At 28.8% G+C, this 13165-nt stretch overlaps 1 protein-coding gene across 2 annotated transcripts in view; it reads right to left on the bottom strand.

Moving 5' to 3' along the window:
- The window catches only part of LOC129960025 (WD repeat-containing protein 48-like), a 63649-nt gene that overhangs the window by 11964 nt on the left and 38520 nt on the right, over positions 1-13165 (bottom strand). For both annotated transcript variants that reach the window (XM_056073032.1, XM_056073033.1), the window contains exons 10-12: positions 12427-12514; positions 6383-6480; positions 5668-5775 (exon numbers count right to left, since the gene is read on the bottom strand). In XM_056073032.1, the coding sequence (XP_055929007.1) occupies positions 5668-5775; positions 6383-6480; positions 12427-12514 (294 nt within the window). The remainder of the gene's footprint in view (positions 1-5667; positions 5776-6382; positions 6481-12426; positions 12515-13165) is intronic.

Below are 13165 nucleotides of genomic sequence, written 5' to 3'. Positions count from 1 at the left end.
ATACTTAATATTAACTATAATTCTTCCTTGTAAAAGTTCTAAATCTGAATATAAATTAACAAACAAGCTCTATATAAAGAAGGGAATCACATGTAAATGCTGCATAATATCAGCAAAACAATAGCCATCATATTATTAGCTGAATTCAAGAACACATACTAAGTAGTCATGATATTCTTCATGATAATTTAACAAGCTTCAGCAATGTTTATAAAATTCTTGAAAAAGAAAAAAATATGTAAGCTTGGTTCAGTAAAGGTTCAGAGTGCTTGAAGAAACTATATCAGCTTAATTTATTATAGTTCAACCCCACCCCCCTCATTTTTCTTCCTATGAATATATTTGTTGGTACTTAGAAAATAAAAATCATCATTAGATGTGTTATGTATTTGTTTAATATAATAAAACAGCAGGTACCAGAACAAATCCTTCACCAATTTGACACAACAGAATAGAACACAATACCTCAATCACAAAAATCTCAATGACCTTCTTTACCTACTAGACAGTGTAAAACATACACTGAATAAAAAAAGTAGAACAGTCGTATCCTGTAAATTTTCGTTTATATTTTTATCCTGGCTAATAGCTTCTTATGTAGGCTTTATTTATCAATGTTTTCTTTATTTTTATGTAAAAATGAAATAGCATAACTAGTTATAATTATAAAGACGAGAATATATGATTTAAAATGTATAAAAAAAGCAGAAAGGCAACTACTGTATTTTTTTATTTGGTGGAATGTGCACGAGTAAAAAAGTAAGTATATAAATTTTTTTAGACTGTTTTTTCTCCGGAAAATGTATTTGTTGAAAAATTTCACAGATGCTTTAATTTCAGAATGCCTAGAGGTATACCTTTAAGGATTTTCAAAAGGGTCCCGTTGTTGCGTATAAAAATGAAGGTAAAGATATTAGTGAGATCACTTGTATACTGCACGTCAGCCCCAATACAGTTTCTACCTTTATTAAAAATCCAAATAGAAACGGAATAAGAAAGAAGACTGATGGGCCTAAAAAATTAACGCCTCGTTATGAAAGAAAACTTGCTCGTGAGCTTAAAAAGAGTTCTGGAAATATTGCAAAAGCTCGAAATCAAGCAGGACTTATTCATGTCTGCAAGCAAACAATATACAACTACATCCAAAGGTCCAAAAGATTCGCTTTCAAAGAATGGAGACATCATCCAAAGTGGAAACAAGCACATATAAATAAATGTTTGTCTTGGGATAAGGAACACATGTCACATACCACAGAATGGACTTCTGTGATATTTTCGGATGAAAAAAAGTTTAATTTAAATGGTCCAAACGGTCATCAATACAACTGGCATTGTCTGAAGAATGCAGAACAATATTATTCAACTAGAGAAATGGGAGGAGGAAGTTTGATGGTCTGGTTAGCAGTTGGTTATGGTAGAAGAACAAATTTGGTCTTTCTCAATGGTAGGCAGAAGCATACAGACTACATTAATGTTCTGAATTCTGAGCTTCTTCCTCATGGCCCCAAATTAGGAGGAGAACAGGGAATGTTTCAACAAGATGGAGCTTCAATCCACACCGCCAATGGAGTTAAAAATTGTTTTGCTGTAAATAATGTGGAGGTTTTATCAAGGCCAGTTAAAAGCCTCAATCTGAATATAATAGAAAATATCTGGGCAATGCTTATTCGTCGAGTATACACTGGTGGGAAGCAGCTTGAATCGCACTCTGAGCTTCGAGTGGCATTAAATAACTCATGGGATAATTTTTGTCAAACAGAAATCCAATCTTGGTATGATTCACTTCCAAATAGAACATTCGAAGTCATAAAGATTATGGAAAGCATACGCCTTACTAAAACCGCTTATATTTTGTTCTTTTTATAACTAACTGCCCTACTTTTTCACACGGTTTCAAATAAAAGAAACCATTTTTGTTGTTATTTATACTTTATTTTTGAATATCTTGGTAGTGATACTTATATTTTGTTCTTTTTATAACTAACTGTCCTACTTTTTCACACGGTTTCAAATAAAAGAAACCATTTTTGTTGTTATTTATACTTTATTTTTGAATACAATAGCGGTAGCGATACAATATTTTTTCAGTGAATAATCTAAAAAATAACTCTTATAAAAATAATTGCATTAAAAAATAAAAAAAAATCCTTATTATTATTTTTTTTTAAATCTAGTGTCCTTTTACTTTTTTTTTTTACGCAGTGTACAACAAAGGTTTAATATAATTTTCATACCTTAAGAAAAGTAAAATTTTCTAATTGCATATAATTATTAATCAAGCTTGTGTGAAATTGTGTTATATCAATATCTTGTGATAGAAAAGTTAACCCTTAAAATTCTAATAAAATGAAGGCTTGCAGATTTTGAATGATAGGAGGAAATGCTCCTTTTAATTCAATTTTTGCAACAAATACAAACTTTGTACATTAAGATTTGAAAATTTTCATATGAAATTCTTTCAAAATTTGGCAATACTTATCAATGAAAGAAATACGTTTTTCTGTAAAATAAGATATTATATTAAATAATATTAAAGACAATACTAATTTATTATATATATACACTGTATTTTTTGAAATTAACTTATTACTATTCTTCATTACAAAAATCTCAAAGCTTCTTTACACACTAGACAATGTAAAACATACAAAGAATAGTGTATTGTGTTTTTAAGCCTGACATGCTGTGACAGTGAAACAAATTCAAAACCTGCTTTTCTTGCTAAAAATTTAAACTCTACCCCATACACGAATTATCCAAATCTAATTAAGCTATAACTAATGAAACAAACACATTTTCTACCAATATGATGAGACTATTTTCAATACTTCTTTCAATTTTTTATTTCAATAAACAATACTAATTCATTTATTTTCGTTATTTAATTATGAATAATTAACAAGAATAAAATATCTAACAAGTCCCAACAACATTTAAGTTTCAAAGATTACTCATTTCACTCTCCCAACTTGAAATATAAATAATATATTTTAAAACCACAATAAACAGTGATATATTTAAACATTAAACTTTTTAAAAGCACTTAAATACTTATAATTGCAAGTAATCTCTAATAATAAATACAAATACTTTTATATTTCGATTAAATACAAATAATTTTACTTTTCTATATAATGCTACTTTATTTATTTTTTGTTCAGTTGTGGATAAGTAAAGTTTAAAATATATAAGGAACATCTAAAACTCGATATAAATATAAACCTCAAAAACTGTATGCACTATCTTATAAAAAAATCTAAAAGATCAATTTTGATATCTGTTACGAATAAAATATTATATTTAACTCACAGAACAATTGAGAAACTAACTTCCAGATACTTGGATGTATAATATATAGAGAAACATTACTTAAAAGAACTATAGAGAAACATTACTTAAAAGAACTATAGAGAAACATTACTTACATATCATTCTACCTTAAGCCAAATAATCTTGGAGATAAATTATCTTTCTTTGCCATTTACAAGGCGATGAATCAAAACCACAACTATATAATAATTCAAACTGCTTGGTGAAACAGACGCATGCCAATTAAATTCCTCTCACTTTGAATTTGCCATTGCTTATTAGATGTTCTATAAGCAATGGCAAATTGCTTATTAAAATAAAAATATTAACTTCGTAGTTAATATTATTTTTATTAAAAATTTGCAAAATAAAATTTAAAACTGGCGATGTAGCGTGAAAAAATGCCAAATCACTTATTCGAAAAACACATTTTATCTTATTTGTAAGAAAAATGAAATGCATTTTTATCATACAGGGTATGATAAGAGGGGGGGGGGCAGAAAAGGTATGACGATTTTTGAACAAGTCATTAAGTAAATTATGTCAGTTAATTTATATATTCACAGGATATTAACAAGCAAGAAAAAGAATTTTTGTTATGATACTAGTGTAAATATCGAATAGGGTTTCTAGTTTCACAAATTGTTTCTCATAAGAAAAATTTATGCGCAGAAAAAGTGCAGTATGAACAGATGTATTCAATGGATGTACCACTGGGTTAACTGTTGCTGAAAATACAATTAATTGAAATTCGTACAAAAATTGTAAGCATCATGTTACAAAAAGTAGCCTGGTTCATGCAAGACTTCATCCAACTGATTAAGTTTTCACTTTTCTGGAGGATAAAAAAGAACTGCTGTGTCATTGCGCCAGACCACTGGTATGCCACCAGCAAGGGTATGGATTGATCAGATCATACGCTTGCTGGTGGCAGACCACTGGTCTAGGGATCATCATTTTCAGGACATAGTCCAGAGAGGCCACTCGAAGGACGTGGTATATTGACAAAATCCCATCAGACTTGAGATAGTAAAATCACCATCTTTAGCCCGCAAAAGAATTTAGAATCTAGCAAATTCAAAATGAAGGACTCCTTAGCTTCATATCTAAGGTTACTAGTAAGAAACAAGATACCACGCACACTGGTTTTGTAAAAATTTTCGACATGACAGACACCAGATCGTTTTTATGGGGAAAATCTGATTTACTTTATAAAGATGATAACCAATTAGGTGAAATCTGAAATTCCAAAGGCGCAGGACAAAAATTTATAAAATATCAGTCAGAGCTACATGAAATAGGTTACTACCTTTTCCAAATTCAACTCATTCTATCAACAATGTACAATCGCTTTCAACTTTATGGCATTGCAAGTGGAATTTGAGCGGGATAAAAAAACTATTAATTCAAAAACATTACAAAAAAGATGTTCAAACTGTTACTCAATATGAATCGTTGCTTTTCAATATGAAATTCCTTCTTTGAAATGAAGTTTCTATGCGAAAAACTTTTTATAGAATACAGTATGTTTTATGCAAATAGTTGATAAATATTTAAAATTTGTACATGTGTTTGTAGTATCTGTTTATTTGTCTGTCCATTCCTTTGCAACATGTAGATTATGTTATGGGTATTTATATTATTAAGAGCGAGTTTTGGAGAGTAACAAACAGAAGAAAAAACAAAACAAGGGAAAGCATCTAATTTATAAATCATAATCAGCTTTTACTATAATGGGATATTTTATATATTTCTAGCAGCAAAGTAACGTTATTTAATTAAATACATTTTTAATGTGATTATATTTTATAGTCATACAACATTCTCTGAAACACAGATTCAAATTCAAAATGCAACAAATCCAGCAGAAAGATCCTGCTGGATTCGTTACTTTTACTTTTGCACATTTTTCTTCAAAGTTTTCATTTTGGTACCATAGTCAAGCAAGCATCTAATTTTAAGACAGCACAAAAAAATATATCCTAAAATTTAAATGGTGACATTTTTACCACCAACGATGCATGTTTATATAAATAATATTAATAGATCCAGTATTGCAAATATATTTAGTTCCAATAATTTTTTTATAAGCTTTAAAAACCCAGGAACATTTTATTTATAAGCAAAATTATACTTCACATGTTTTTAGAATTTTATGTTTTACCTTTTTGTCATAAAATCTATTTCAGGACTTAATTAATAATATTTAATTATACTAATGAATGTTATATGCACTAGGCAATATAAATATGCGATTCAATCTTTCCTCGGATTTTTTTAATGTCATGAAATAGTTTCTATGACGGGAAAAATTTGAAGTACATTAATATGACAAAATATCAACTTAGTGTTACTTACTCCTGTTTTAAGATCCACAGAAAACCAATTAGGTACATAAATTAACTTGAAATTCTTTTTAACTTCAGCTTCAAAGTCAACTTGACCCAAATCTTCAACCTTTGAAGCCTATTGAAACCAGTAAATATAGTATTGAATTTTGCATGAAACAAATGAACAGAAGATAAAATACACTGAAGACAAATAATGACACTAAAGTACCTTTGTATATGATTAAAACTAAAAAGTTGAAAAATAGATACACTAGTATCTGAGTACTCCAGCAAATATCAGATCACAAGACTGAGCGATTAAAAAAGAAATTGATTAAAATAGGTTCACTTAGTTTAAAAAAAGAAACGGTTTTATACAATTATAAAATATTATTTAAAATATAAGCAGTCTATTAAATGCATTGTCCCAAGATCACAGTTACTGGCATAAAATAAATTTTTTCTTTAATGCTCCTCACTCGCCCATTTCAAAACACCAGGCAACTAGCTGAATTAACGAAGCACCGGATTGTGGAGAGATCAATGTACTTTACACATGTATACAGTAAAAAATGAAAGTTAATTATCTTAGCCAAAGATATAACACAATAATAAATTGCTTATTCATGGAAATATAATATTTTTAACTATTGGTTAAAGTAATATTAATTTAATATAATTTTAATATAAAGTAATATAAAAGAAATTATCAAATAAGTAAAACATGTTCTAAATAAACTTACTTTCAAAACATCATACATTTGAATATTATTGTCAGTATCTTTAGTTAGAATGTGCCTTTTGTCATTAAGAACAACATAATGCCTAATGCTGGGATTTCCTGGAAAAAAATTTCAAATGTAATTCACATAATTAACAGATTAAAAAATAATTGTTAAAAAAACCTCCACACAGTTTTTCTATTTAAGTAAATAAATAAGTAAATAATGTTTTAAAATCCCTTTCAATACTAGATTTAAAAGAATGATAAAAGTTTTGTTTGAAAATATGATTCCGTTTTGAAGAGGAGGAGATGAAAGGGGATTTGCAAGAAAAATAAAATTGGTTTCTCACAAAGAGGAAAAAAAAATTATAATACAAAAAACAAGTTATGCTATAAAAATTATAATTCTTCAAAACTCCCAATATGTCCCCTCATCCTACAAAGACAGATTATTAAATTATTATTCCACGAAAAAAAGTCATAAAATGAAGAAAAATAACAAAAAACATAAAATACAACCTTCATTTGAATCAATCAATTTTTCCCCAGATATTTATAAGAAACAATGCAGTTTTGACCAAATGCTAATTGTTGCTTGAGCATCTACCGTCATTGTAATATTTAATACCTCAGGAGAAGGTATTGAATATTATAAAATCATGCCATCTGATAAATTATATTAATATTCTTTGATATAATCAAATGGAAGTTTCAAAGGAGTATCAAAGTTCTCATACAATGGCAACTTAATACATCTGAAATGCCAAAATTGCTTTTTAATCTAATAACCATATTAACAACAGGTATCAAGAAATCAGTTCAGCAGTTATCAGCTTTGTGATCAAAACAAGAAACATAGTTTGTTGTTGTTGTTAAAGAGGCTGCTTTCATTTAAAAGCATGAAAGTGGGCATTATACTACAAATGATTTCAAATACAGTAAAAGTTAGAATATAAAAAGTACAATTTAGAGCAAGAATAAAATAAGTGATTTACAATGCACCCAGAGCAGGGATCAAACTCACTAGAGTACCTTAGATAACGTAATTTTCGGTGTCTTTTTTTTTTCTTTTCTGCCTCTCTAATTTCTTAAACCCATTTCTTTATTGGGTTTAATTCTCTATATAAGCATTTTTATGTAGCAAGCTCTGATAAACTGACAAAACATTTAATTACACGTTTCTTTCAAGAAAATTGGTTTCAATACTCTTTTGCACGTAAAAAAATTCACAATTTAAATTTTAAAAAAGTTTTAAATTAAATAGGGAAAAATTTCTGAAACTATTACAATAGAATTTATAATAAAATATTTATAGTAAAATAAGATGGAATTTTCAAATAAAATAAAACTTGTAAAATATAATTAATTAGGAATATTAGAAAAATATTTTAGAATATATCAAAATTTTTGAACTGTTTAATGTTATGGGGTCCCTTGACAGTCACCTGCTTTGCTTATTTGATGACCCGGCCCTGAATGCACGGACAAGTTAATGCTAATATGCAAAGAAAATATGTTCATAATGAATAAAAATGTAAAAAAACTTTTACTCAAATGATAACTTTAAAATTAATAATAAAAGCATTGTGTCACTTTCATGAAAGATATTATGATACAAAGAAATGAACCACAGAAATAAAGTTTTAAAGGCATGGAATGCACTCACTAACTGATTAGGATATACATAGCTGCATGTATAAGTATACAAGATTTTCAAACAACATGAATTTACTGCCATAGATCTATATTCACCCAAAAGAGATTCTGATAATCTGAGCATTATAATAAAATTAAAAAAAAAATCCGTTCTAGTGAATGCCAATTCTTCACTGCACTTTAGTCTGCTGAGAGAGACTTATAACAAGAAATCAGTTATAACAACAATTTTTACCTCAATTATGGCGCAACATCATAAAGAAAGAATGTTACAATAATAGAGAAGGAAGGAGAGCGATCCTCTGAACCAGAGGCCACACATACTGGGAAGAAAGGGGTGGCTTTAGAAGCTTCCATTAGAGCACTAATAGCAAAAAAAAAAAAAACTATTTAACCAGGATAACTGAATGAATCAGTTTGCTTGGACGCTAACCTTATAACAATTCCCTCGGAAAAGAAATGACCCCTTAAGGAATTAAAACCCTTCTCCTGACAGAATGCTGAGATTGGGTGGAGAGAGGTAGTGGGACATACATACGGACATTTCCGTACCGGTCATAAATGGCCAGTAAATCATGCGCAGCTCTTTGAAAAAAAGGAGTAGAGAGTGATTAGTCTAGGTTTGCTAAAACACATGTTATCTTTTGGCAAGAGTATTTGGCGAGAAGATGTACTGCCGGTATTTTAACTAAATTTTGATGCTTCAACAAAAGGAGAAAGCTTCTGTCTGTCTCTGAGTGTATAATACGATTAAAAATTTATATACCAATAATATTCTGAAGATGTAATCAAGGTTTCATGTATTATGGTTGAAAGTAAATTACAGAAATAAAAGTATATGTTCACTCATATAATTTTGAGGAAATAAAACATCTCTAAAAACTTCTTTATTGTTACAGCACGAGTTTCTCCTGCAATGCAATAACAGAAGTCTGACTTTATTTCTTTTAATAAAGAAACTAATATTCTAAATTCATTTGCTTTTGAAATCTTATACTGATATCGACTGAACTTTTGCAAACTATGGGCTCATTGTGAGAAAACCAGACTTTTCCCATAGCAAAATGTCTGCAATATGCACATTGTTTTCACGAAAGAAAAAAAAAATTGCTTAAGAACGTTCAATGGGCACATCGAAATGTGTCCTTAAAGCCATTTCTAACAAATATAACTAAATTCCTAAGAGATTTGAATCCTAAGCGATTTGAATTTCGGCAATTGCCAAGGAGCCCCTCAGAGCTCCTGAAAGTTTTTAGCAGTTCTAGAAAATTATTTAGTTTTATACTTTCATTTATTGACAGAGGGTCGTGCAATCAAATTTATTCAATTCAAAATCAAATAATGATTAAATTAATTTTGCAACTATTTACAAGTTCTTCATAATGCTATTTTAAAATTCTAAAAAATTTGGAGCTTTACAGTTTTAAAAAAATGTCCCCTCCTTTTACAATATTATTTAGAGTGTGTTAAGGAAACTTGTCTTTTATTTTTTAATATTTTGCTTAACGTTAAACTTACATTTTAACTGTGCCCTTTTTTTATATGTGAAATATTGAAATGGACTTTTTAGAAAGGGACTTGCGACTGCAGTTTTTCAAAATTTGCTACTTAAAACTGCTGGATCAAAATTAAATTAAAATCGATAAAAACTTTGGAGGGAAAAGGGGGCTTCAAGATTTGCATTACCTCACGGCCTCTGGAAGATTTGAAACGGCTCTGAATTCTTCTGAAAATGGAAATAATTACATTGTTTGAAGTATGGAAAAAAAAGCATAATTAATCATTAAAAATTTAGAATAAAAGTGTAGATGTATATTGTAAAGAGTGCATTACCAGAACTTCATTCATCACGATTTTTAATGACTAATTTCTTATAAATGAACGATTGTTAAAAAAAAATTAAAATTTCTGAATATATAATACATATGTTAATATAAAAATCATTTTTTTAATTCTGTTTTATTTTTTAGCAGTAGATTTGAGTTATGATTAAATAAATAATGCATCTAGAAAAAAATTAAATTTGAATTCAGCTAACATCTCTTACAGATTTTCGCAGATGCAAATGATCAGTTAGCAAATACTTCAGTTTCAGTAGGTTGTTTCTTTTTATGCACAATGCACTTGCTATATTTCATATACAAAATGAAAAGTTATATAATGAACAAATAATATATCTTTATCAGAGCACAGATTTTTAAAAAATGAAATGCAAAAACATTGAAATTAAATCTACGATGATAAATTTGTAATGGCGCTTCTACACTGGACACTGATTTTTTTGAAACTGATATAACTGATATAATGGAAACTTAACATCTGTAGATGGAAGCTTTTCTTATTACGTACGGCATTTCAAGAATTGCTTTTGTAACTATTTCCTCCTTACAATACCATTAACCTCATTTAATTGTACTTCAAATTTAAAAACAACATTTTTTTTAAGTGCCTGCATTCAAATAATATATATTTCAATGTTCAAACTTATTGAATTAAACAAACGAATCAAGAAGGAATAAAGCAAAAATTAATGAAACCAAAACTCTTTCGTTTATTGCAAATCGTTATACAGTAGACTCCCGATTATCCGCGAGCGGGTTATCCGCGGTGCGGATTATCCGCGCCTGCAGCACAAAGTTTTTTTTTTTTTTTTGACTGATTTTTTCAAAAAGGTGCAGTTTTACAGTTATGCTTTTGTAATTACATAATACATTACAATATTAAAATAGTACATATGTATTAATTTTTCTGTGTATCCTTGACGCCTCTCGTAAGTACAAAGCACTTTTCTGTTTTCATTAACAAAATGCATTTTAGGTTAGTTTTGAGTGATATACTAAAATATTAAGCGTTAGTTAAACATTTCCTGCTGTTTATTTTACGTTTTATTGTACATAAAACGATTTTTCAAAGTTGGAATGACTATTTTCTTTTGTGCTATACCCGTTTTTAGCTTTTTTCGGATTATCCGCGATTTTTGTTATCCGCGGCGGCAGCGCCACCCAATTTCGCGGATAATCGAGAGTGTACTGTATTTATGTAAAATAATGCATTTTTATATCCAAAATCTAGAAGAAATTCTTATTGTTTCGAAGTGGATACAGTATTTATAAGAAAAGAAATATCATTCGTTTTATTTTTATCATATATTTTTTAATAAATTCATTGAAAAGCAATTCATCTTTCATAAAAAACAAAGTGGAAATTATTCAGATAGTATTAAAACGCATGAAATCGTATTAAAGAACGTATCATTAAGTATTCGAAAATGCGTTAAACATCATTTTAACTTTCGTCAAATCTGACACTTTTAAATAGCGTTTAAAATGTTGCAACCTTTTCTAGAACTGATCCTTATCAGTAACACAATCGCCTTGTAAACAAGACCATTGATTGACAGTATTATGATAGGTACGGAAAAGTCATACAACACCTAGAGAGAGGCTGAATGGGTAAATTCTGGATTAACTACTTTTGATTGCCTTGTGAGTAGAGCTCAAATAGGGGAAACCCCTGTTGATATTTAGCAATGGATTGTAAAAGATGCTAAAACGAAAATTGATGGTCATACCCCAGAGAAAACGACCAATTGTTTGATGGAGAAAGAGATGGGGAGATTCTAATTTCGTGGCATTTGCTAATGTTTTGTGTCTGCGCCGTTGCAAAGCGAAATATCTACCTGCATGCATGATATTCCTGTGACTCCTCTGCTTTTCCTTGCCTATGATGAGTGCCAAGACTCGTACAGATGTTTGATACCTCACATTTTCCTGGTAATGTTATCCAAACCAGACAAGTTCAAATAATCTTTCACCAGTATCTAAACTTATATATTTTGAATCCCTCACTTTAAGGTTTAAAAGAATCCTAATAGTGATATTTAAAAATTTTATTGAATTATTTTTGTGAAGTAGAGTTAATTTTTTAATTTCATGAAGAATTATTCTTAAGTACTTACTTTAAAAAAAATCTCTGCATGAAATTATCTTATTATTTATCAAAAAGCAATTGATTTGTGTGGGATGCATCAAAAATTGTTTAAGGCATTCTATATAGTAAAATCTTAACATCTTAGCTAGATGTATATAAATAACTTTTTCTTTTCTGTATTTTAATCTTGCTTACTGTAAATAAATATTAGCCTTATTGAAACGTGATATGCATTTGCCTTTATTTCTGCATCCATAGACTTGAAGAATAATTCATCATCTGTATCTCTTCGTTCGGTCACGGATTATTATTTAATGCTATATGAGATTACATTCAGAATGCTTTTGATTAACACAAAACAGTGCCTTAATTCCTACTATGGTGCATTTGAATGCTTGATTTGTACATGTTATCAGTTTTAATTTTTCAAATAAGTTTCAAAACTGAAATAGCAAAAATTTAATTATTTAATATTACCTTTAATCACATGATCTGGACCCTGATTAATCGGAGGCAACAAATCAGTATCATAATCTTCCATTCGAGAATTTCGACTATTGACTGACTGTAAAAAACGAGAATAAATACATTATTTAATAAATCGTATTTGAAAACGCTTTTCGCAATATAAAGAAAGATTACTGCAATTGTGAGATGGAAGAAAATTTAAAAATTAGATTCAAAGCAATAAAGATGATGAAAAGTAATATAATTTAAAAATAGCAAATAGGTTTAATGCGATAAATCTTAGATCAAAAGCATAACTCCAAAGCGGGGGGATAGCAAATTACAGATCTAAGCAAAACCTGCGTTCCAAATGCATTTTCTTTCAATTTTTCGAGACAAAATTCTATAGTAGCCACATTTATCAATGACAATATGAAATAGTAATCCCCCAGCCCCAAAAAAAAGAAATTTTCAAATGTTCTAACCAAAAAAATGAAAAAGGTTCCCAAGATTTCAGACTGAAAATTTGATAATATCAGAATTATTTATATTTCAAAAATTATTTAAGCATAAAAAGTCTTAATAAGAATCATAGTATATTAAGGTAACTATTTGACTTCCACATGATATTTGACATCATGCAAATTATTTCAGAACTCAAAGTATTTTTTAATTCAGAACAAAGTGTTTCTGCATTACATCCTCCATCAGATTTTTTTTTTTTTTTTTTTTTCCTTTGAAGAAAAAACTTAGCTTTTCCAGATTACAA

This window comes from Argiope bruennichi, chromosome X2 (assembly GCF_947563725.1).
Source record: "Argiope bruennichi chromosome X2, qqArgBrue1.1, whole genome shotgun sequence".
Lineage (NCBI taxonomy): Eukaryota > Metazoa > Arthropoda > Arachnida > Araneae > Araneidae > Argiope > Argiope bruennichi.
This window is presented reverse-complemented; position numbering and strand designations above follow the sequence as displayed.